This window comes from Triticum aestivum, chromosome 7B, assembly GCF_018294505.1.
Source record: "Triticum aestivum cultivar Chinese Spring chromosome 7B, IWGSC CS RefSeq v2.1, whole genome shotgun sequence".
In the NCBI taxonomy this organism is placed as follows: Eukaryota; Viridiplantae; Streptophyta; class Magnoliopsida; order Poales; family Poaceae; genus Triticum; species Triticum aestivum.
Window position 1 is genome coordinate 731146168 of NC_057813.1, and position 22735 is coordinate 731168902.

General features: G+C 49.5%; 2 protein-coding genes across 2 annotated transcripts; both read right to left on the reverse strand.

The window, feature by feature from the left end:
• Nucleotides 1–252: 252 nt before the first annotated feature.
• On the reverse strand, nucleotides 253–917 carry LOC123156088 (zinc finger protein 11-like). Its single transcript, XM_044574256.1, has one exon. The coding sequence runs from the start codon at nucleotides 868–870 to the stop codon at nucleotides 397–399; it is 474 nt and encodes a 157-aa protein (XP_044430191.1). The 5' UTR covers nucleotides 871–917; the 3' UTR covers nucleotides 253–396.
• A 15010-nt stretch (nucleotides 918–15927) lies between these two features.
• LOC123157875 (zinc finger protein GIS3-like) lies at nucleotides 15928–16265 on the reverse strand. Its single transcript, XM_044576065.1, has one exon. The coding sequence runs from the start codon at nucleotides 16258–16260 to the stop codon at nucleotides 15928–15930; it is 333 nt and encodes a 110-aa protein (XP_044432000.1). The 5' UTR covers nucleotides 16261–16265.
• Between the last annotated feature and the right edge of the window lie 6470 nt (nucleotides 16266–22735).

Below are 22735 nucleotides of genomic sequence, written 5' to 3' on the forward strand. Positions count from 1 at the left end.
TACACCGTATGTTGAAGAACGTCCCTATTTTCAGTGTCCTTTAAATATGGCAACTTGAACATTTAGACTTACCTAAAGATTCAGATTTTTCAGGAAAGTACCATTTCACTTATGGTTAGCTCAAAAGAACAGGAAAATCCTAGAGATTTTATGTCAGCCCAAAAGGTCTAGGTACAGCGGAATTCCTAGGAAAATTTGGGCTGTACCTAGACCTTTAAAAGTAAAATTTCCCATTAGGGAGACCATAAAAAGATAGCATCTATAAGCGTAAACATGTTTGAGCTACACCGTATGGTCACGGAGTCTGGAGAAAAGGGAAATTTTATGTCAGCCCAAAAGACCAGGAAAATCTCTAGGAATTCCGCTGTACCTAGACCTTTAACCAATTCCAACTAACTAGAAGAGCGCCGATGAATCAAATGCGTGGAAAACAAGAGCTTGAAACAAGTAGCTAGACTCTGACGTACCTAGCACAGGAAACAGAATGGTGCGGAGAAAGGATACTAGCAGAGATCTATGGATTGGCCGACCGACTATATATAGCCGGAGGGACAAGTCCACCTCGTGGTCGCGCTCCGACGAGATCCTGCTGCTCTTGTGCGCCATGCCACCTGCTGCTGCTGACTCCTCGGACACCCAAACAGCGCCGGCAGCCCTCCCCGGATTCCAAGCATGCGCGGTGGCGAGCGCAGTCTCACGGAGGCGCTTAGCGGCGCGTTCTTGCTTGTGGGCGTTCTGGTGGCCGCCGAGGGCCTGCGAGCTGCGGAACTTGCGGTGGCAGTAGACGCATAGGAAGAAGCCGGGAGCTGGAGCCACGACAGCGGCGGCCAGGGTGAGCTCGAGGCTGAGCTCGTCCTGCGCGTGCTCCATTGTGCTCGCTCGTGCTGGTTGTTGTGTGTCGTATTCGTATATGGATGTGTCATGTGTGGGTGACTGTGTGCTGAGCTAGCTATAGGTTCAAATCTGGGGAGCACAAATGGCCAAGCCAATCGTAGAGGTAGCTTGGACGGCCAGACTCCATGTGGTGCTAATTGCCCTTGGCGTTGTTCTCGGCGGTAGGTCGTGCCGGGAGGGCGACGTCCGGCCCCTCCGGCGTCGTCACTGGGGCCCTGGTTTTCTGACTGCCTGCATGCATGGCCTAACCAAGATTCCATATGTCTGGAAAAAAAATATCATCTGTGGACGTATGTTCACACACACACGGGCTATTAGGAAAGGGTTAATCTTCTGTGCAGGGTTACTGTAGACATGGGCATTCTGTGCAGGAGGCCATATTTTCTGTGGGACTCGGCTCTTTTTTCTCTCTCTTGCAACGTCCTACTAAGCACACGGGCTATGTGTACTCTCCTTTCCTAAGATAGTAATAATGCGGATGAATCAGTTTAAAATAATTTGTAATTTTGAAAGAGGGTTCACCAGGCCTACAGTTTTGAAAACATCAGCACCAAAAATTGTGATATAATGTGAGACCGATTAATAATTTGGACTCCAGATTTAAAAGGTTTTTTAGCTTATGTTTTTGAAGAAATAAAATGTACTCCCACATTAAGCAGTCACTGTGAGCGACACATATCGAGCGAGAAGATTCACTTATCTTGCAATGGATGCATGGATTCCTAGTTAACCATTACAAAGTGTAACTTTTTTGTAGTCATTGAAATTAGAATTACTTAGTTCTCCACATCACAGGACGTTTGACACCAAATAAAGGCATCTCCAATATTTTGTGGTTAGCATACTTGTAAAAGTAGCAATGTTATCGACCAACAACTTATCATACAACTACTCAAATAGAATTTATGTAGTTTGCCAAACATAAGTTGGGATAGTGTGCAAGGCTTCTCTCCCAATGTATGTTGAAGCCCGTGCAAATATTGTTGATTCCTGAACACAAAATATTGCTATTTCCTCCTCATTCATTCCATATCACCTTTGGAACCATGTGCATTCTTTTCACCCTCATTGGACAAACTAGATACACCTTATTGGAGTAGTTGTATGATAAGTTGTTGGTCGATGACGTGCTAGATTTTTCTAAGAAGCAAACGTACAAACTATTGGAGATGCCCAACGAACAAGTATATTATAGAGCTATAAGCCTACTTAAATGACACTTTTTTCTAAATGTGGAGGATAAGAAAAATAGGACGGAGTGGACTCTCATACAAGAGCCAACGTCTACACGTGCTCTTAGGTAAAAAGAGTAAATGAGAGGAAAAAGAAAACAAAAAAAGAACACAAGTGAAACAAATAACTAACTTAATAACCAACCTATATGAGTGATTATAATACTAGATCTTGATAACATGGCAGTCTCATATAATGAGTTGGTAGTTGTATTATTGGCCTTAAGTCGTGTCCCCAACCCCTCTTGCGACCCCCGGGCGCCGCCAGGGGAACCCTAGTCGCGCCATCGCCGCCCCCTCCCAACCTCGCACCACCCCCTCGCCGCCGCCTGAGGCAGCCGCCGGGCAAGCCCGAGGCGCCAAGGATGGTGGCGATGGGGTCACGGCTACCCTGCCCCTGCGTGCGGACTCCCGGATCTGGAGCGGCGGCTCCTTTGGCGAGGCATGGCAGGTTCCGGCTAGCAGCAGTGCGGGCGGTGGATCTGGCGTCCTGGTCATGCGGGCGGTGGGATCCCGGTGGTCGTTGGTGGCTGGCGGCTGCTTCCGCGGCGTCGGTGCGCGCGATCTGGCGCCTCTCCTCCTCCCCTGTTCGGCGTGCATGTCAGCCTGGTCGGGCCGCGCTTCCCTTGGTCGTCGATTTTGTACAGGAGGCGCTGCTGGTGGAGAGGATCTAGTTCGGGCGAAATCCCTGGCCGTCCATGGCCGGCCGCGCCGATGGCGACGCCTAGGGCGTCGTTCCCTTCCTTGGAGGCGTCGTTATGGACTGATCTCCTCACTTTCCCTTCCCATAGGTCTCCCGGGCGGAAGCCCTAACTTTGTTGGGCAGCGGCGGCACTCACCGTGCCGTTCCCTTCTTGAAGGCACCGCTTTGGGAACCTTGGGGTTGGGTGGCGCTTGTGGGTGGTGGGCTATGATGGTGGTGCGGACCTATCCTAGCATGGATCTACGTCCATTGCTTGGATATGGACTCGCGTAGGTGGAGGTCGTCCTTTGGCATCGTGGTGGTGTCCATGACGGAGGACCTCCCCAGGCTCGTGTAGGTGGAGGTCATCGTTTGGCGTCGTGGTGGCGTCGATGGCGGAGGACCTGCCAAGGTTCACACCTCAATCTGCTATGAAGATGGACTAGTGGAAGATGGCGCCGACGACGCATGTGAGTGCGTCGGACCGGTTTGTGCCCTAGACCCGGTAGATGGCTCGGTTAGGGCCTCCGGCTTTAGATGTTAGGCTTAGGTGAGATGTCTAGGTATGTGGTCCGGCTTGCACCCCTTCACCTTATGGATAGGAGTTACGGCAGATATTGCCAAGATGGCGGATTCAGACATATTGTTGTTCTACTTTGTAAGGTCATTGAGAATAATCAATAAAATGCCCGCATGCATCTCCCAGATGCAGAGGCCGGGGCTCATCCTCTTTTTCTAAAAAAAAAGATTGTATTATTGGCCTTGCTCTCATAGGTAACACAATTCATCATCCTTTTTTTTGCAGATCATCCAACTGGCCTTTTTCCCCATCAACAAGCACGTACCAATCCATGGGTGACCAAAATCGTTACAGACAGACATACCTGCACAAGGTGAAAATATTGTCAAACTACTTCCTTTGTCTTAGTTTATTGACACCCCTCGCATTTTGGGTCAAACTTTTACCACATTAAACTAGAAAATACTTTCTCTGTTCACAAATATTACCTTTGTTCCTAAATATAAGTCTTTTTTACATATGTAGCCCTGTGTGGATGTAAAAAGACTTATATTTAACAGAGGGAGTATAAGATGTTTTGTCATTTTGTTAATCAGATGTATATAGACACAAGTGTGTATTTGTTCACTCATTTCAATCTGTATGTAGTCCATAGAAAATATAAAAAAGCATTTGATATTTGTAAGCGAGGGAGTAGAAATTATGTGGCAGAACAATATATGTGTAGCATATAACTTATATTTTTCTAGTCAAATTTATGATCAATTTTGATCCAAAATACAAAGGGTACTGCGAACCAGGACGGACAAATTAGTCATTAAAGGATTGTCAACTCTAGCTATAGGCGGCCGCTTGATACCGTGCCCTTAGATGCTTGGGGATTCTCTGAATATACGAATTGGACATGTTGTTGGAGAGAACCAGTGTTGTGACACACTCATACTGCTAGGAGGTTCGAACATTGTGGTTCCCACCACCATGGGAAGTTCACTACTCCCTCCTTTTCGGATTAGGCTGGTCATAGTGCTGGTATTTTAGCCGGTATCATGCACTCAGAAATAGTGAACATGCTGATGTGGTAGAGAATTAAAGAAGAGAGAGGAGGTTAATTAGAGTAACATAGGTAGATACCGTAACGTAATAAATGTTATACTACTTTGTGTCATGCATGGTCATAAATAAGGTCATCTATGATACAACTCTTTCATAATATGCACTATGAAGATAGTATCATACAGTATTATCATATGCATGATACTAGTATATGATACTCCCTCCGTCCTTGAAAGAGTGTACTTTCAACTTTGTTGGAGGGTCAAACTATCTCAAAGTTGACCAAGTTTGTATAAATATATATCAATGTTTGTGAAACTAAATAGGCATATAATGAAAATATATTTTATCATGAATCTAATGCTACTAATTTGATGATATAAATGTTAGTGTACTATTGTATAAATACGGTCAAACTTAAAAAAGATTGACTTTCCAACAAAGTTGGAAGTACACTTATTCGCGGACGGAGGGAGTACTCCCCACTATGAGTAACCTTATAAGGCTATTTCAAAATCTCTCCGACCAAGGTAGACAATGAGTGATGAAATAAATTTCGTAGTTTGCACAAGTACTTAATTAGTACGCTCGTTTTTCTAAAAATGTTATGTTTACCAATGCATTAATTACAACAAATGCATGCATGACCAATAATTTTGTTGATTCTACATGCATTTGTGAGTTTTCTCTTGATACCTCATGCAACGGGTGATTTAATGTACCTCAAAATCCAAACATGTGATGGTAAATAGTAGAATTGAGACTTATAAAATGAAAAAACTAATTATTTTTTTAGATGAACCGGAAAGGAGGGAGTACTCTCTTCGTCCGATTGCAGAATCAATGCTATGTTATACTCACAGTGCACACACGGCTAAGAAAAGAAAATTAACGACATGACGTGTGGTCATTAAAACTCATAATGTGGTCGCTAGCCGTCTTCATAACCTCTGTCGTTGAAAGCAATAACGACGCATACCAGCATGTCCATATTAATTGTGGGAAAATAATAACGACGACAACATGTCATTAATTGGTGTGATTTTCACCTAATAAACTGAAAAAACTTGGCTACCCCCATGATTCGATGTTGCGTGTCCCTCCTGAGTCGCAGCCGTGTGGCGGCCGGGAAGCCCCCAGATCCCGTCGGCCCGCCTCCCACACTCCTCCTCCTCCTCCCTTGCCGCCACCCGGGGGCACGGCCAGGCGAAGCCTTGTCATCGCTGGCGGCGGCGGGGACTCGGGGTCCTCCCGCTCGTGAGGGGCTAGCGCAGGCCGGCGCCCCCGGGTCGGCGCGTGGCGTGCGGACGGGCGTCACAACGGGGATGGCCGTGCTCTGGTGATCCCATACCTCCACGGCAGGCGGCTTCAAGGTCTGGGGCGTCGCGGTCGCCAGGGATGGTGGCGGCGTGACCGGATCGGCAGTGACGAGGTCGAATCTGGGCCCAGACATGGACTTGGTCTCCGGGTCGCGGTTGCCGCGGTGGCGGGTGTGACACGTCGGTAGCTGGGCGGATATGTGAGATTCCATCCTTGTATGGTCCTAATTGAAATGAGTGAACAAACACAGATTATGACGGCTGTGGCGGTGCTTTTGCATCGAGCTATGTCGGTGCAAAAGCAACTCCGGGGAAAACCCTAGATCTCCTTGGGATCAAGCTATGACAGTGCTTTTGCGTCGTAGTCCCTCTTCAGGGCATCTTTTTGAAGTTTTCTCCGGCTGAAGGGACCAGCGACGCTGGCGGCGCACGCCCGGTGGCGCAACTGCCGATGAAAATTGCGCCGACTACGGTCATGGCGGACGATGGCGGTGTCTTTCATCTCGTTTCCTTGTCGAGGCATCACCTTTGCAGCTTGCATCATCAGGCTCGGGATGCTCCCGGGAAAACTCTAGATCTGGATCTCCCGGATCGGACGATGATGATGTTCTCAATATTGCTTTCCCTCCTGGGTGCACGCGTTGGTCATGCTTCATGATAGCACTTAATTTGTTCATGCTTCAAGTATTTTGAGCATGCACGCCGGATCATAGTTCCCACGTCGACTAGCTGCAAGCGTCTCTTCTCCTGAGTGCCACCACCGCATTCTCCTCCTTGAATTGATCATCACTGCCAGGATTCACCCATTCCCAAGCCCTTCCTACAAATCTCCATGTCGAGCAATACAACAACCCTCCCTGACTTGAGTGCCTATCCTCCCCTCCCCCCCCCCCCCCCCTCCTCTCACCCGGTCGTTTGCAGAACTAGCCTTGCCATCTCCTATATCCCTAGGACCGTACTTTATGAGATCGTGTCATCAGAGATTTTTGCAACACAAAGAAGGCCGGAGTATAAGAAAGTGTTTCGCGAGACTATTCCTTATCATTTTTTCAAGTTACGATAAAGCTTGCTGGTATTTCCTTCAGTGGGCTACGTGTCCAAAATAAGTCTGAATGTTCACTTTAGGGGCATTTAGAAGACATTGTAAAAATAATGACATTGCCAAAGAAGGAAGCATCGAGTAATGTCAATGATGATGTTAAAAAATTTCAAGCTACATCAACAGATCTATTTTTTGCTCCCCATCTTGTTTATTATTACTATTGCGGATATGCTACCTATCCTTGCAATAGTGCTAAGGTGGTCAGTCATGTTCGAGGTGTGTTCTGCATCATGTGGACAACGAGTTATCTTTACTTCGACATGTTAATAATATTATACTTTTTTGGGGGATTTGAGTAAGCAGCTAATTTAAAGATTCTTTTGAGTGTCGAACAATTTATTGCCTCGGGAGGCTAAATAGCACTACATAGAAACTCGTACATCATTTTCAGAGATGTCTTAAAGGGATAGATTTTTTTTCTTTTTTAAAAGGAGGATGCACCCCCGGCCTCTGCATCTGGGAGATGCATATGTCCACTTTATTAATTATTCACAAAGACCTTACAAAGTAATACATCAGTAAGCCTGAAGCCACCATCTTGGCAACATGTCACTATTCCCATCCCCTTGATGAAGGGGTGCCTAATATCCGAGCCGAATACCAAACAGACATCGTAGCAAAACCTGGCATCTAAAACCGGATGCCCCAGCCCAGCCACATACCGGGACTGTGTAACACACCGGTCCAACACACTGTCAGAAGCCGCCGCCATCGTTTTCCACTGGTCCATCTTCAGAGCAGGTACTGACGCACCGACCTTGTCAGGCCTGCCATCGACGCCACCACGGCACCAGACAACACCACCATCCTGCATGTATCCATCTGCCCGCGCCCGTCACCGAAACTCCGCAGCGCCATTCCGCCGGGATCCGCCGCCGGCCTTGCGGTTGATGGAATACCACTCCTCCTCTAGTCCCCTCCAGCCAGCACATGCTCCAAAACGATGCCCCCAGGAGGGCGAACGACACCAAAGGCGCCGTCATCGTTTGATCCCGGAGACCCAGATCTAGGGTTTCCCCCGAAGCATCCCGAGTCTGATGACGCAAAATGCAACGACGGTGCCTCAACAAGGAAATGACATCGGAGACGCTGCCATCATCTGCCATGACCGAAGTCGACGCAATTTTGATCAGCCGTCGCGACACCAGTCCGTACGCCGCCGGCGCAGCTGGTCCCTTCCACCTGAGCAAACTCCCAATACAATGCCCTCAAGAGGGACTACGATACAAAAGCACCGTCATCGCTCGGTCCCAATGAGACCTAGGGATTCCCACGGAGTAGCTGTGGTGTGAAGGACCCAGACCAGGGTTGAATCTCGGCATCATCAAAAGAACCCGCCGATATCCGCCCAGTTGTCGGCGATCCGCACCCGCCATTGCGTCGTCCGCAACCCGGTGACCATGGACGGTCAACGGACATCACAGATGCGTCCAGCCACCAGCCACGGCCAGATTTGGCTGAGGCCAGCAGCCCCAACCAGCGATCCCGCACCACTGCAGCCCTCGTCGCCATAGTTTTAGATCTAATGGAGGCTCCGCCACAGTTAGCGCCCCGGCTCCCCAAAGCGCAAGCACGTCCCTCCAAGAAATCTGCGCAGCCGCCGCCACTCTGTCGCATAGCGGCGCCCGCAGCACGACCGACCGTATCGTCGTCGAGCCGCCCCAAGCGAACGCCTCGCTCCTCACCAGCACATCGCGTCCCGCGCCGCAGAGCACCAGGGGAGGAGGGAAAATGGCCCCGCCGCCACCGACACTAGCCCGGCTTCACGCCCGGCGGCGGTGAGGACTAGGGGAGGTGGGGGAGAGGCCTCTGGCCGCCCACGGGGGCGGACGAGGGGGTCGCGAGGGGGCGCACGAGGGATTTCTTTCTAGAAATATATCATCTTTCTCCAAAAACAATTGTACGAAAACTAAGTAGTACTCCGTGTAAAGTTGTACAATTTCATGTTGTACAACTTTACACGGAGTACTAGTTAGTACCGTGCGTGCTCGGTCAGCTGGTTGGCGACCAACGTAGCCCTGCATGGCCCAATGCGCATTGGCGCCGATATGATAGGTTTTCGGCCTCAGAGCATCTACAACCCTAAATCGGCTTCAAACCTCTGGGTTGTCCATCCGGTCATGATTTTTTGATCCAAACGGGTCTCAAACGCTCAGACTGTCCGGCACCTCTCATATCCAGTCCAGATATGGGGCGCCCGGGCTTGTCCGTCACGTCGGCCCAGCCCACCCCGACCCCACGCCGTCGCCACATATATTCCCAATCCAGAAACCCCTAACTCACTTCGCTCTCGCTCCGTCTCTTCTTCTCCCATACGGTTCGATCCATCCGATAGCTACGGCAACTCCCATGACCATGTCGAGCGCCGGCAGCCGCTCCGACTCTGACATAGACATTGACAAGGAGCTTGCCCTCCGCATTCCCCTTGAGAGGTCCATGGTGGACATGTGAGGGGGGGGGGGGGGTTGTTCCGGATCGGCACCCTCGCCTCTCCCCCACCGACGCAGCGTGGACATCGGCGCTGGCTCCTCCCGGCCCGCGCCGGCCGGGATGCGCATTCCCCGCCGGCCCGGACGCGCACGCCGGAGATGGAGGCACGTGCCGCCCGCCGTGAGAGGCAGCAGGCAAGGGTGAGGGACGCAACGGAGAGCTCTGTCCGCCGCCGCCGCAGGTTACCGATGGAGCCCGACGAGGACGAGCGGCTCCTCGCGTGGGTCTACTGCCGGTCGCTTACAACGGCGGAGACAGACGCTCGGCGGCTCCGCCGGAAGAACACGAAGGATCTACGGCTTGCCATCGAGCAGTCCCAGCGGGAGGCGGAAAAGAAGGGGACGGAAGCGGGTTGGCTGGCCAAGCTCGGGTGCTTGCAGGACGGGGCCGTCCAACGGCTGAAGGCCCCTTCATTGTCTCCTCCTTGTCCAGCGACCACGGCTCCTCGTTCGATCAATCGGACGATCCTCCACCAGCCACCGACGGCTACAACTGCGCCAACGACCGAAAGGGGAAAGGGCCGGCCCGGAAGTGGTGAAGTTCAATTTCATTTCAAGTTTTATATGTAGTTTAAAGTTGTCCATCGTTTATGCGAACTTTGGTGGACCTTTGAACAGCCATTCGTGATCTTTTGCTGAACTGTTATGCTATCATATGTTTGATTCTATGTTCGGTCAGCTGATCTACATAGCTTGATCGACGTTGCATGATTTAGCATGGATATAGGGGTTTGGATATAAAAAACACGGATGTGGTCGACACGATTTAAGGAGTGTCCAGTCAGTGTCTGCGGACACGTCGCGTGTTCGAGTGGTCATATTTATCCATCGCGTATGTAGATGCTCTTATGCTCCCATTCGTATCGTACAATGAATGGTCAACTTTATTTTTCTTTTTCTTTTTATGGAATTTTTCTTACATGTACAATGAATGGTCAACTCTATTTCAAAACTATTTTCAGATTTTTATGAATTTTAATCTAATTACTTTTTTCATATAGGGTGTGTATACACTCATAGACCAAAAATTCCCCTGCATACTGCGTACTATACACTCCTTTCATGGATGCATGGGTATCGAGGTAAACAATCTTGCGCTGGTACAACGTTAGCTATGAAGGTAAATTTGTTCCAGGGGCTTCACATCACGTCGTTGGATGGAGATCCTCTCAATATTAATCGGGGGGTCGTTAGCCCTTGTCTTTGTAACGATAGGGATATCCATCCAGTCCTTGAGGCCTTGTTTGGTAGGAGTGGATTTGAGAGGTTTGGGGAGGACGGGATTTCAGGGGATTTGATGAATCTCCCTCTTACACCTAATCCCCTCAGATCCCCTTGAAACCTCAAATTCCTCTCCTGCCACAATCCCCTTTATATAAAACACTGTTTGATAGGCAGGGATTGCCCTATTGAGTTAAAATGGTGTGAAACTGTTAAAAATCTAATCTTTACAGGTTAAATAGCATCATAGCAAGACAAACTCCCCATAAAATTGTGAATGAGACCTAATAAAAATGTAACAGCAGTTCTTCACATCAAGAACATAATTTTGCTTGACTTGGAATAAATATCTCATCACAGTAGTATCAGTCAACATCACAGCAACATAATCTCTCATATCTCACAATCAATTATATTTTTACAGACCAAGTAAGTATGAGAATGATGTTGTCCTCCAGATGAATTGCTCTTACGATGTCATAATCATCGAGATTCTGAATGACCAAAAGTTTGTCTAGCTTGCTTCTCTAGTTGCCAAAGAGCCAGCTAAAACAAAAGGCGATGAGCTTTCTAAACAGGCCAACAAGTCAGACAAATAACTAGTACAAGAAAGCTAACTAGGGCAACCTATGTTCTAGTACTATGTACTCACAACAGTCGAGGCGTCGGTCGGCGGCATGTTGAGGAGTCGGGCGGCCATGTCTTGAGGAGAAGCTGGGCGGCGGCGGCGGCGGCGGCTCCTCTAAATCCTCGAGGGGGGACTCGAGGGCTGAGAGCCGCGTGGAAAGGAGGGGTTCGAAGGGGGTTCGGAGGAATTGGGCCGTGAAAACCCTGTGTACCAAATGGGCCAACAGGGATTTGGGAGGATTCTAGGCCACGCGAGGAAATTCCGCTGAAAACCCTCCGATCCGCTTCTACCAAACGAGGCCTGGAAGTCAGAATACGGTCACTAAAAATCATTAATGAACACAATTAAACCAGCGGTCGTTCGCCGTCGCTGTATTCTCCGCTCCGTCGTTGATAAACCGCTGAACAAAATATTGTGAGGAAATAACGATGACCAGGTTCTAACACTAACGACAACTTTGGCCGTTGTTAAATTTTGTAGATGGCCCTTGAATGTCGTTAATGAGGACTTTATATTGTTATCGGCCGAGTATATGAAGAAGCCGCCGCAGTCAAGTAGCCTGCGACGGCATTAGAGTAGAATCTTGCCCCCTCAACACCCTGATCGGCCGCCGGTTCGATGGCAGTGCGAGGCGCCATGAGATCAACATCGTTCAAGTTCCAGTTGTGAAGATGGAGCTCCAGGGTCACGAGCTCAACCGTCGCCGCCGGCGTACAGTTTACCGGTAGGTCGTGAGTAGATGGAACCTCTGATCCAACCACGTCGGTCTCAGCGAAGATGAGTGGGAAGCTTTCACCGGAGGCAGCTTGGATGGGTGACAGTTTTAGTAACGTGCCTCTTTTTTTCATGGACATGCCTTTGGCTGTCCAGCATGATTGGCGACGGACAAGCCGGGCAGGGAGCCGTTTGGACCTTGCATTTGATGGCAAGGTAGCAGCTGCTGCAATACAAGGCTGCGGACCGTACGTGGATATGCTGCGCACCACAGAGCAGCGGCCAGTGTACATTAATTGTGTCAAACAAACGAGGAAAAAGTGGCATACTGAGCCGAGTCAGAGGCTGCCTGGAGCTTACAGGAGCTCATGCATGAGTACCATCTTACCGTGAGAGGTTTACCGCTCTTCTCACTGGATCGTCGTTAGAGCATCTACACCCGGACTTGACAAATCCAGACCCTTAAATGCCCGCGGACGTGCCCGGATGCGTCTACGGATAGTGACGGGCACTTCTTAAATCTTGTCGTCCACATCCGTGTCTCTCATTTCCGAACCCCTATTTCCATACTATATCATGCAACGTCGATGAAACTACGTAAGTCAGCTTCGGACATAGAAATAGCACAATAGTTCGGCAAAATATCCACCAAAGTTCACATAAACGACGAACAACTTTATACTACATCTAAAACTTGAAATTAAAATCAACTTCACCACTTTCGGGCCGGCCCTTTCCCCTTCTGGTTGTCGGCGTAGTTGTACCCGTCGGCCGCGGGTGGAGGATCGTCCAATTCGTCGGAGGAGGAGCCGTGGTCGTCGTTGGAGGAGGAGTCGGCGATAACGACGCCCTTGAGGCGCTGGACAGCCCGGTCCTGCTGGCGCCTGAGCTTGGCCAGCTGAGCCGCCTCCTTCACCTTCTGCAACGCCTCTCGCTCGGACTGCTCGATGGCAAGCTGAAGAGCATTGGCGTTCTTCTGGCGAAGCCTCCTAGCATCCGTCTCCGCCATCGTAAGTGGCCAGCAGTAGACCCATGTGAGGAGCCGCTGGTCCTCGTCAGGCTCCGCAAGTAACCCACGACAGCGGAGGACAGAGCTCTCCATAGCTTTCCTCTCCCTTTCCTGCTGCCTCTCACTACGGGCAGCGTGCGCCTCCGACTCCAGCGTGTGTGTCCAGGCTGGCAGGGAGGGTACAAGGACCCACCGCTGACCACGAGGGGGAGCAGCAGCCAGCTGGGCGAGGGGACGGGATGGCGAAGCAGCAGCAGGCGAGGCGAAGAGACGGCGTAGGGGAGGCGCCGATTGTGCTGGCCGCCTGTCGGGGCTGCCCATGGGCCGGGAGTTGCCAGCACCGGCGTCTGAGATGCGCCGACGGGGAAGCTGTGGCAGCAGCGAGGCGACAAATCTGGAGCCACCCCCGGTCTCCACCTTGGACCGCTCCAAGGCGATGCGGAGGGCAAGCTCATACTCCGGATCCACCTCGTCGTCGGAGCGGCTGCTAGAGCTGGACATGGCACCGGATTCGATCAGAACCGGTGAGGGGAGAGGAGAGGACGAAGCGAGATAGGAGATTGAGTGAGATAGGCTTTCGGACCCACGAGGGCGATGGGGTTTTGTGTGGGAGAATTGTGGGGTCGGTGGTGGGCCAGGCTTGTCAGGCGGACGCGTCCGGGCGTGCCCGGGCCACCCCATATCCGCCCCATATTTGGGTTGGATATGGGGGTGCCGGTCAGTCTAGTCGTTTGAGGCCCGTTTGAGACGCCCACCTGGATCAAAAAGACGTGACTGGGCAGTGACTGGGCAGCCCGTCCAGGTATTTGAAGCGGCTTTGAAAGGTCCGGCTGTAGATGCTCTTAGTCCATTCTCATGCGACCACACAGTCATAGACTGCTTGTCATTGGCACACTAATATACGTAGTTGAATGGGTCATCACACGTTGTTAAAAACACTTATCGCACAACGAATTGTATGGAACACTCAAAAGCATAATCTGAGGAACGGGCATCGATCTGTTGGTTGGGCAGCTGGGGTTGCTGTCAGCCCACCCGAGTTCGAGTCCCGGCTCGGCGCGCGGTGCTCGCGGAGTTTTTCCTATAAAAAATGCCAATGAGGGTTAACCCTTGGGTTGGTCTAAAAAAAGCATAATCTGGCAAAATGTTTTCCGTGACAGAATAAAACAAGCCATCACACTGGTGCCTTCCCATCGACATGTCCAGGCTCGACCAACGAACCATAATACTATTTTTTTCAAACGGAGGCAAAAGATTTTCCTCATCTATTAATTAAGAGCGGGAAAGAGTTTTACAAACGTCTCTTCCGAAACTGCATGGCCATTACTCACGCGATACAATTTCCCCTAGTTTCATTGCACCTGCGGCGACCCAAAGCCTAGCCTCCTCCAAGATGATGTTTAAAACAATCAGGGGCGGCGCACTATAGTGCCGGAAAACATAGGCGTTCCTTTCATTTCAAATTGCCCAAGAAACAATCATGGTGAGCGAGGCCATTGCTTTTCTAGAACGAATATTCATGTCGGTTCTACTAGCCCAGAAGATGTATCCAGATGCACAAAACCAGAAGAATTATCCGCCGCACCCCTACATGGTGTGCCACTAACAGCCACATCGTGCAACCATGTGATCATAAACCAAGCACGCACCCCTCCCCCCCCCCCCCCCCCCCCCCCCCCCCCCCACACACACACAAGTGCACACGCGCTTGTCAGTTGTGCTCGATGATAGCACTCAATAAGTTTGTGCTCTTAAGTATTTTCAGCATGCACGTTGGATCCTAGTTCTGCAAGTTGTGTTTACCAACAGTGCCACCCACCTCCTCCAGTTGAATTGTGTTATTCTGATTTACCCATCCCCAAGCACATCCCCCTCCTCCAATTGAGAAATACCATCACCCACCCTTAGTTGAGTGTCTCTCCTCCCCACCCCTGTCATTCGAGGAACTTGACCTTGCCTTCGCCCAAAGCTCTGGTGTCTAATATGTTCATACTTTTATGAGATTGTTCCATATGAGATTTTTGCAAAACAAACAAGGGCAAGATATAATAAAACTTAATGCAACTATTTCTTTTGATTTTTTCATCTTTTACGATAATGACCGCCGGTCTTTCCTCTGACAGGCTATGCGGAAAGGGTGGAACCCCTTTCTCGAGAGCTTGCGTGAACAATTTTAGCGATCCTATATTTTTTCTATTCCTGCGTTTTTAGAATCCTGTGAATCATAGAGGCCATCATCCAGAAAGGACGTGTCGAGTATTGTCAATGATGTTGTTAGTTTCTCCCTTTTTCAAGCAAAATAAATTAATGGCCTACGTCAAGGGAACCCTTTTGGTGCCTCATCATGTTCAAAATGATTGTGGATATACTAGCTATCCCCGGAACAGAGCTAAGGAGGACGGTCAAGTTACGAGGTGGGTTCTCATCATGTGGACGATGAGTAATCTATATCTCAAGTCCTCCATATGCTGATTACATTATAATCTTTATGGTGATTTGAAGTGCGCAGGTAATTTGAGCTCATTTCAACCATCTTTTAGCAGCTTTTAGGTTTTAAAATGAACTTTTACCAGTAACTAATTTATTGCCTCTGGAAGCCAAGATAGTCTGAGAAGCTGGAGCATACCCAATTTTTTGGGTTAGCATTGCAATTCATTGTTACAGAGACTATGTAATAGACATATAAAAATATAGAAGATTGTAAATTGTTTTGAGAAATGTCTTAAAGATCAGAGGTCCAAAAAATCTATCTTACGTATGGTAGCTAGTGGAGTTAATAAACACCTTGTTGAAAAACGTCCCTAGTTTCACAGTGTCCTTTAAATATCGTAACTTGAACATTTAGACGTGTATAGATCCAGTTTTTTCAGGAAAGTATCACATGCCAACATGAATGGGAAATTTTGTGTCAACCCAAAGACCAGGAAGGTCTCTAGGAATCTAGTACCTTGACAAGGAAGAGCGCCGATGAATCCACTTTATGCACAATAGGAGCTTGAAACAAGAAGCTAGATTTTGCCTTACCTAGCACTGGAAATAGGAGATCTATCGACTGAACGACCAATTATAGCCGGAGGGACAAGTCCAGCTCGTGGTCGCGCTCCGACGAGCTCGTGCTGCGCTTGTGCGCCATGCCACCTGCTGCTGCTGGCTCCTCGGACACCCAAACAGCGGCGGCAGCCCTCTCCGGTTTCCAAGCATGCTCCGTGGCGGCGGCAGTCTCCCGGCGGCGCTTGTTGGCTCGCTCTTCCTTGTGCGTGTTCTGGTGGCCGCCGAGAGCCTGCGAGGTGCGGAACTTGCGGTGGCAGTACACGCATAGGAAGAAGCCGGGCGCCGGCGCCACGACCGCGGCGGCCAGGGTGAGCTCGAGGCTGAGCTCGTCATGCGCGTGCTCCATTGTGCTGGCTGGTGCTGGTGGTTGTGTGTCGTACTCGCATATGGCTGTGGGTGTGGGTGACTGTGAGCAGAGCTCGCTATCTAGCCAGGTTCAAATCTGGGGAGCACAAATGGCCAAGCGAATCGTGGAGGTAGCTTGGACGGCCGGTCTGCATGTGGTGCTCGTTCCTCCGCGGTAGTTCTGTCCGGGAGGGCGACGTACGGCCCCGCCGGCGTCGTCACCGGGGCACACAAACGCGTGGTATTAGACGAGTCACAATGGGTAGTAACTTAAACTAGTAACATGCATATGTTACTAGTTTATGTTACTACCTCTATAGTGGGGAGTAATATATGAGTGATGTCATGCCACATTTTATTTATTAGGTTGTAGATTCATTTTGTCTTGGTATGTGTGATGTTACAAGAACTAGCTATGTTACCATATGCTCCTCTTTCCTCATCTGTTTTACCTAGAGATGTGTGATGTTACCACCTATGTTACTTCCAATGTGGATAGTCTTAGGATCAAACTGCATGCATGCATGGCCCAACCGAGATTCCTTATGTCTAAAAATATAGAGCAACTGTGGAAGTATGTGTACACACACACATACGGGGTATTAGGAAAGGGTTACTTCTTCCCCTAATAAAAAGAAGGAAATGAAGCATTTTGCGCTGGCGCATACACAATGCAGAGGTCCATACTTCCCGTGGAATTCAGCCTTATTTTTTTGGGTTTTCTTTTTGTTTGGCACATGTTGGTCATAATGGAAGTATCATAAATACTAGTATCATTCATTTCAACTAGGCAATTTTGTTATGGTGAGTAGGTGACACACTATTTAAACGTGTAAAGAGAGGCCTGAGTATCATGATATGATATTGTGTCACACTAAATGATGTACTAGTACGGAATGATAATAAATGAGATCACAATGATACCAAGTTATGGCATATGCACTTTGAATATAGTATCATACACTAGTATCATATACATGATGCTAGTATATGATACTTCACATTGTGACCAACCTCATGCAATGCCCTACGGGGCATAAGGAGGTGTATGTGACTGTGTACTTTCCTTTCCTAAGAGAGTACATGTGCATGAATAAGTTTAGAATAATTAGTAATTTTCAAGGAGGGTTCACCGGGCCAACTGTTTCGGGAACATCTGTACCAGAAATGTAATGTAAGGAGAAAACAGTTAATTATTTGGACGTCTGATTTAACATTTGTTTTAGTTGGTTTCTTTAAGAAACAAATTGTACTCCCTCATTAAGCAGTCATTGTGAGCGATACATGTCAAGCGAGGAGAGGCTTCAATTATCTTGTAGTTGATGCATGATCCCTAGCTAACCTTTACAAATAGTAACCTTTTTGTAGTGATTGGAATTAATTACGTAGTTCTCCACGTCACAAGATGCTTTTGGGTTAGCTTACTCATAAAAGTCGTTGAATGTCATCAACCAACAACTTACCATACAACTACTCGAATACTAGAATTTATGTAGTTTGCCCAACGTAAGGTCAGATAATGTACCAGGCTTCTCTTCCATTATATCTTGAAGCTTGTACAAATGTTGTCTCGATTCATGAACACACAACATTGTTATTTCTCCTCATTTATTCTATATCATCTTTGGAATATTGTGCATTCTTTCATCTTCATTGGACAAACTAGATACACCCTATTGAAGTAGTTGTATGTTAAGTTGTTGGTCGAGTGGCAGATTTTACAAATAAGCACATGAACAAACAATTGGAGATCCTACAAAAAATATAATATAGAGCCATAAGCCTACTTAAATGGTTTACACTTCAAGATTATATGGAGTTGTATGAAAACCATGTGCTATACTTTAACTTTTGATGCTTATATGAAAACTATGTATTATAAGTATTGTGCTTGCTGGACTACGTGTATCCTGGTCTATATGTGCTTCCTAGAATATACGGTGGTGTTTGCGAGTGTCAGAGATGGCATACTCGACAAAGAAGCTATGTCAAGCCACCGATGGCCGAATAACGACAAACATTTTGGACATGTGGCCCATTGTGGCTATCTCTGCTGGCCGAGATAGCCAATGAGTGCTCATTTGCCATCGGCCTTCTCCTTCAAAGGCCGCTTCAGCCAGGAGCTTGTCGCCGAGAGACACCTTCACCGGGACTTCCCCCAAAGGGAATCGCCACGATAGGCGGATAGTGGAGGAAATGAAAGAGTGGGTGAGTGAGTGGTGCTAGGAGATGATAGAGGGAAGTAAGGGGGAAAGTTTAGAGCGAACACTTTGAAAACATGGTGAGCAAACTCCTCCAACGCCAAGATCCGTGCACCTGATCCAACATCGGGCGCGAAATTTGGTTTAATCATATATCCTATATTATACCTAAATAGTTGATTCCCACTAATTCCAATTATCTCAACATGCAACTTTGACACCTCATCATGCCACCATGCATGTGATAGCACCGAGATTAGAGTAGTAACTTACACTAGCAATGGAGAATAACTTACACTAGTAACATACACGCTACCCTAGGCCATGTTACTACCTCCATAATAGGTAGTAACATATATGTAGTGTCATGCAAAGCTTCATTTATTCGGTTATACACTCATTTTGTCTTGGTATGTGTGATGTTACTAATAGAATGAGTAACTAGCTAAGTTACGCAATTTACCTCTCTCCTCATTAACTCATTGCCACATAGGCAAATTTGCTGACTGGGACGGATGTTACTCTTGAAGTTACTCTCACTATGGCCAGTTGTCGGTGTCAAAACCGGCGGATCTCGGGTAGGGGGTCCCGAACTGTGCGTCTAGGCGGATGGTAACAGGAGACAAGGGACACGATGTTTTTACCCAGGTTCGGGCCCTCTCGATGGAGGTAAAACCCTACTCCTACTTGATTAATATTGATGATATGGGTAGTACAAGAGTAGATCTACCACGAGATCAGAGAGGCTAAACCCTAGAAGCTAGCCTATGGTATGATTGTTGTTCGTCCTACGGGCTAAAACTCTCCGGTTTATATAGACACCGGAGAGGGCTAGGGTTACACAGAGTCGGTTACAATGGGAGGAGATCTACATATCGTATCGCCAAGCTTGTCTTCCACGCCAAGGAAAGTCCCATCCGGACACGGGACGAAGTCTTCAATCTTGTATCTTCATAATCCGGGAGTCCGGCCAAAGGTCATAGTCCGGTCATCCGGACACCCCCTAATCCAGGACTCCCTCAGTAGCCCCTGAACCAGGCTTCAATGACGACGAGTCCGGCACGCAAATTATCTTCGGCATTGCAAGGCGGGTTCCTCCTCCGAATACTTCATAGAAGATGTTGAACACAAGGATAGTGTCCGGCTCTACAAAATAGTTTCCACATACCACCGTAGAGAGAATAATATTTGCACAAATCTAATCTGCTGACGTATGCCGTGGCGTGACATCATGCCACAGCCAAGCCTTTATTCGAATCGTTTTACTGTCCCACCTCAGGGTGTTTAGCGAGGCGGTTTCCTTGGAACGTCTTGTCAAAGCAGAGATCGTGTCCCCTTATTCCGGGATTCTCATCAATACAGGCGTGGGTAACCCAACCGCGCCATTAATCGCGGCGCTTGGGAGATAAGCGAGTTTTACTAGGCTGGTGGGGGCACATGGTTTTGGCCGCCCATATAAGGGGATAAGAATCCTCCCTTTCCATCTACGCCTTCCTCCTCCTTCGCTTATCCATTCCTGCGCACTCGAGCTCCAGCGCCCAAGTCCGCACTTCCCACCTCAACCTCCTCCAATCATGTCCGGAGCGGGAGGTAGGTGGATGGCCTCCTCTGTCACGGAGGGGCAAATCAAAAAGCTGAGGAAAGCCGGATACTTGTCCAACGACATCGCGCACCGGCTCCCAGATGAGGGGCATCTCATCCCCACCCCCAGGCCCCATGAGAGGGTCGTGTTTCTCCCCCATTTCCTCCGCGGACTGGGCTTTCCTCTTCACCCATTTGTCCGGGGGCTCATGTTCTACTACGGCCTGGACTTCCACGATCTGGCCCCAAACTTCATCCTCAACATCTCGGCGTTTATCGTCATGTGTGAGGTCTTTCTCCGCATCCAGCCCCACTTCGGCTTATGGCTGAAGACCTTCAATGTCAAGCCGAATGTTGTGGGCGGCCGACAAGCGGAGTGCGGAGGCGCCATGGTGGGCAAGATGGCCAACGTCACATGGCTCGAGGGCTCCTTTGTGGAAACCATCAAAGGGTGGCAATCGGGGTGGTTCTACATCACCGAGCCGCGTGACCCTGAATGGGCAGCGGCCCCCGAGTTCCGATCTGGCATCCCCACGCGGCTCACCTCATGGAAAGAGACGGGCCTGTCGTGGGGTAATCCGGAAGAGGCGACCGGACTACAAACCTGCGTCCAGAACCTGATGGACAAGAAGGTTAAACTCGTCAACGTAGTCCAGGTCATGCTCTTCCGCCGGATCCTCCCGTGTCAACGGCCGGCTTTTGATCTGTGGGAATTCGACCCGGCCCAGCACCAAACTCTGTCCAGACTCTTCGACACAATGCACGAAGATGCTTGGAAGGTGCTTTTCAAGAGCTCGGAGGTTCACCCTCCCACTACCGAGGATCGCGGATTCTGCACGAAGCGCCAAGCCAGCGCGGTAAGCTTAGTTTACCCATTACAGGGTATTTGTTTTTCATAGTTTGACTCTATGCGGGATCTAAACTCCCATTCCTTTAACAGGACTAGAAGAAGAAGGCCAGACAGATTGACTGTCCGGCTCCTTTGCCCGAAGACCCAGCAGACACCCGTTTGGCAAAGCTGCTGATTCCGGCACCTCACATGGTGCCGGAGAAGAACGCCAAGAAGAAGACCACGGGAACTCAAAGGAGCTCCCGGCGACTGGTGGTGTCGGACTCATCACCCGACGACCCCAAAGCGCACTCCTCCTCCGAAGACGGGGAGGAGGAAGAAGAAGCCTCTCCCCCTCCAACGGGGGGAGGCACGAAAAGGAAGGCCGCCCCGACTGGGGAGGCCGGAGGGTCCAAGAAGGGGAAGACGGCGGAGAGGAGTGGGCAACCAGGGCCAAGCCCCTGGCAACATCGTAAGTATCCGGATACTAGAATGACTCATGGCGTTCCTTTAGTGCACAGCACCTTCCGACACCGAATAGAATTATGCAGTCCGCCCAAGGCTCAGCTCGATGATTCGTCGAGTGGCTCCCTGGACTCGTCAGATATGAATAGTCTTTCACTCACGACGGCTTCCTCCCCCCGCCCTACGGACGAAGCCGAGGCGGAGTCCCAAAAGGGGCTAAGCCAGGAGGAGGCGGTCCTGGAGGCGCAGCAAGGCGACCTCCCGGACTCCAGGACCAAAGTGGATAAAACCCCGGAGGGATCTAAGTCCGGCCCTGGGCCGGACACCGCACCAGAACCTTCAGTGGTTCCGGAGTCCGGCAGGCGCCCCCCTCGCAAGAAGGGCAAGCCTATGACGCTGGCGGCCTCCATCCAACCGGAGGCGCCGGACAATTTGCTGGAGGTGCTTAACGGCGCCTCCATCGACGAGGAGCACCGCACTGTTATGAGTGCGGTGATCGAGAAGGTTTAGTCCGCCAAGAGCGGGCAGACAGAAGCATGTGCCAGCCTTTTAACAGGCTTTGAGGTATGTATTTAAAACATGTAAAAAATGTTACCGTATAGACAGTAGCCCCTGATGCTCAGTTTGGTATTCGGAAAGAAAAGCCGGACTAAGGATCTAAAAAGATATACGCAGGAGTCTAACATAAATATGTCAATATGGGAATGCAGGTTGCGCTGCTGACCTCTGCCGCACTGACTGCGGAGGTCGATCCATTGAAGCAGAGCCTTGAGCGGTCCGAGAACGAGCTCGGCCTTGCCAAGAAGCAGCTCGAGGACAAGGAAGGTAGGTAGTGCCTTATGTATATATATATATAAAATACCTGGTTGCAAATAATGACAGGACCAACATGAATGTTACAGGGGCCACAACCGAGGTGGCGACCCTGAAGGAAGCGCTGTCCAAGGCCGAAGATAATGCGGCCATGGAGCGCACCGAGCGAGAGAAACAAGAGGCGCGGGTGGCGGAGGTGTGGCAAGAGCTCAATGCTCTCGTGAAGAAACACGAGAGTTTAGAGCTTGACTCAAAGACGCGAGAGTCCGAGCTTGCCTCGGCACTTGAAAGTGCCAAATCTGCCAAAGCCGAAGCACAAAAAGCCCTCCAGGAGATTGAGGCGATGAAAAAGATAGCGGCGGGTAAGGCATTCTTTATGCAAAGCAAGCATGTGAAAGTGAATTACGTGTTACTTACCCGAATACGGAGCTCTCCAGGAGCATTCGCAGATCTGCCCGCAGTGTATCCGACGCCGCCGCATTCTACCGAGCCGAAAAAGGGAGCTCGACGGAGAAGGTGTTCTGGTCCCAGTATGCTGAGGCCGGACGCACGGTGCCCTTGAGAGACCAGCTGAAGCAGCTGGTCGA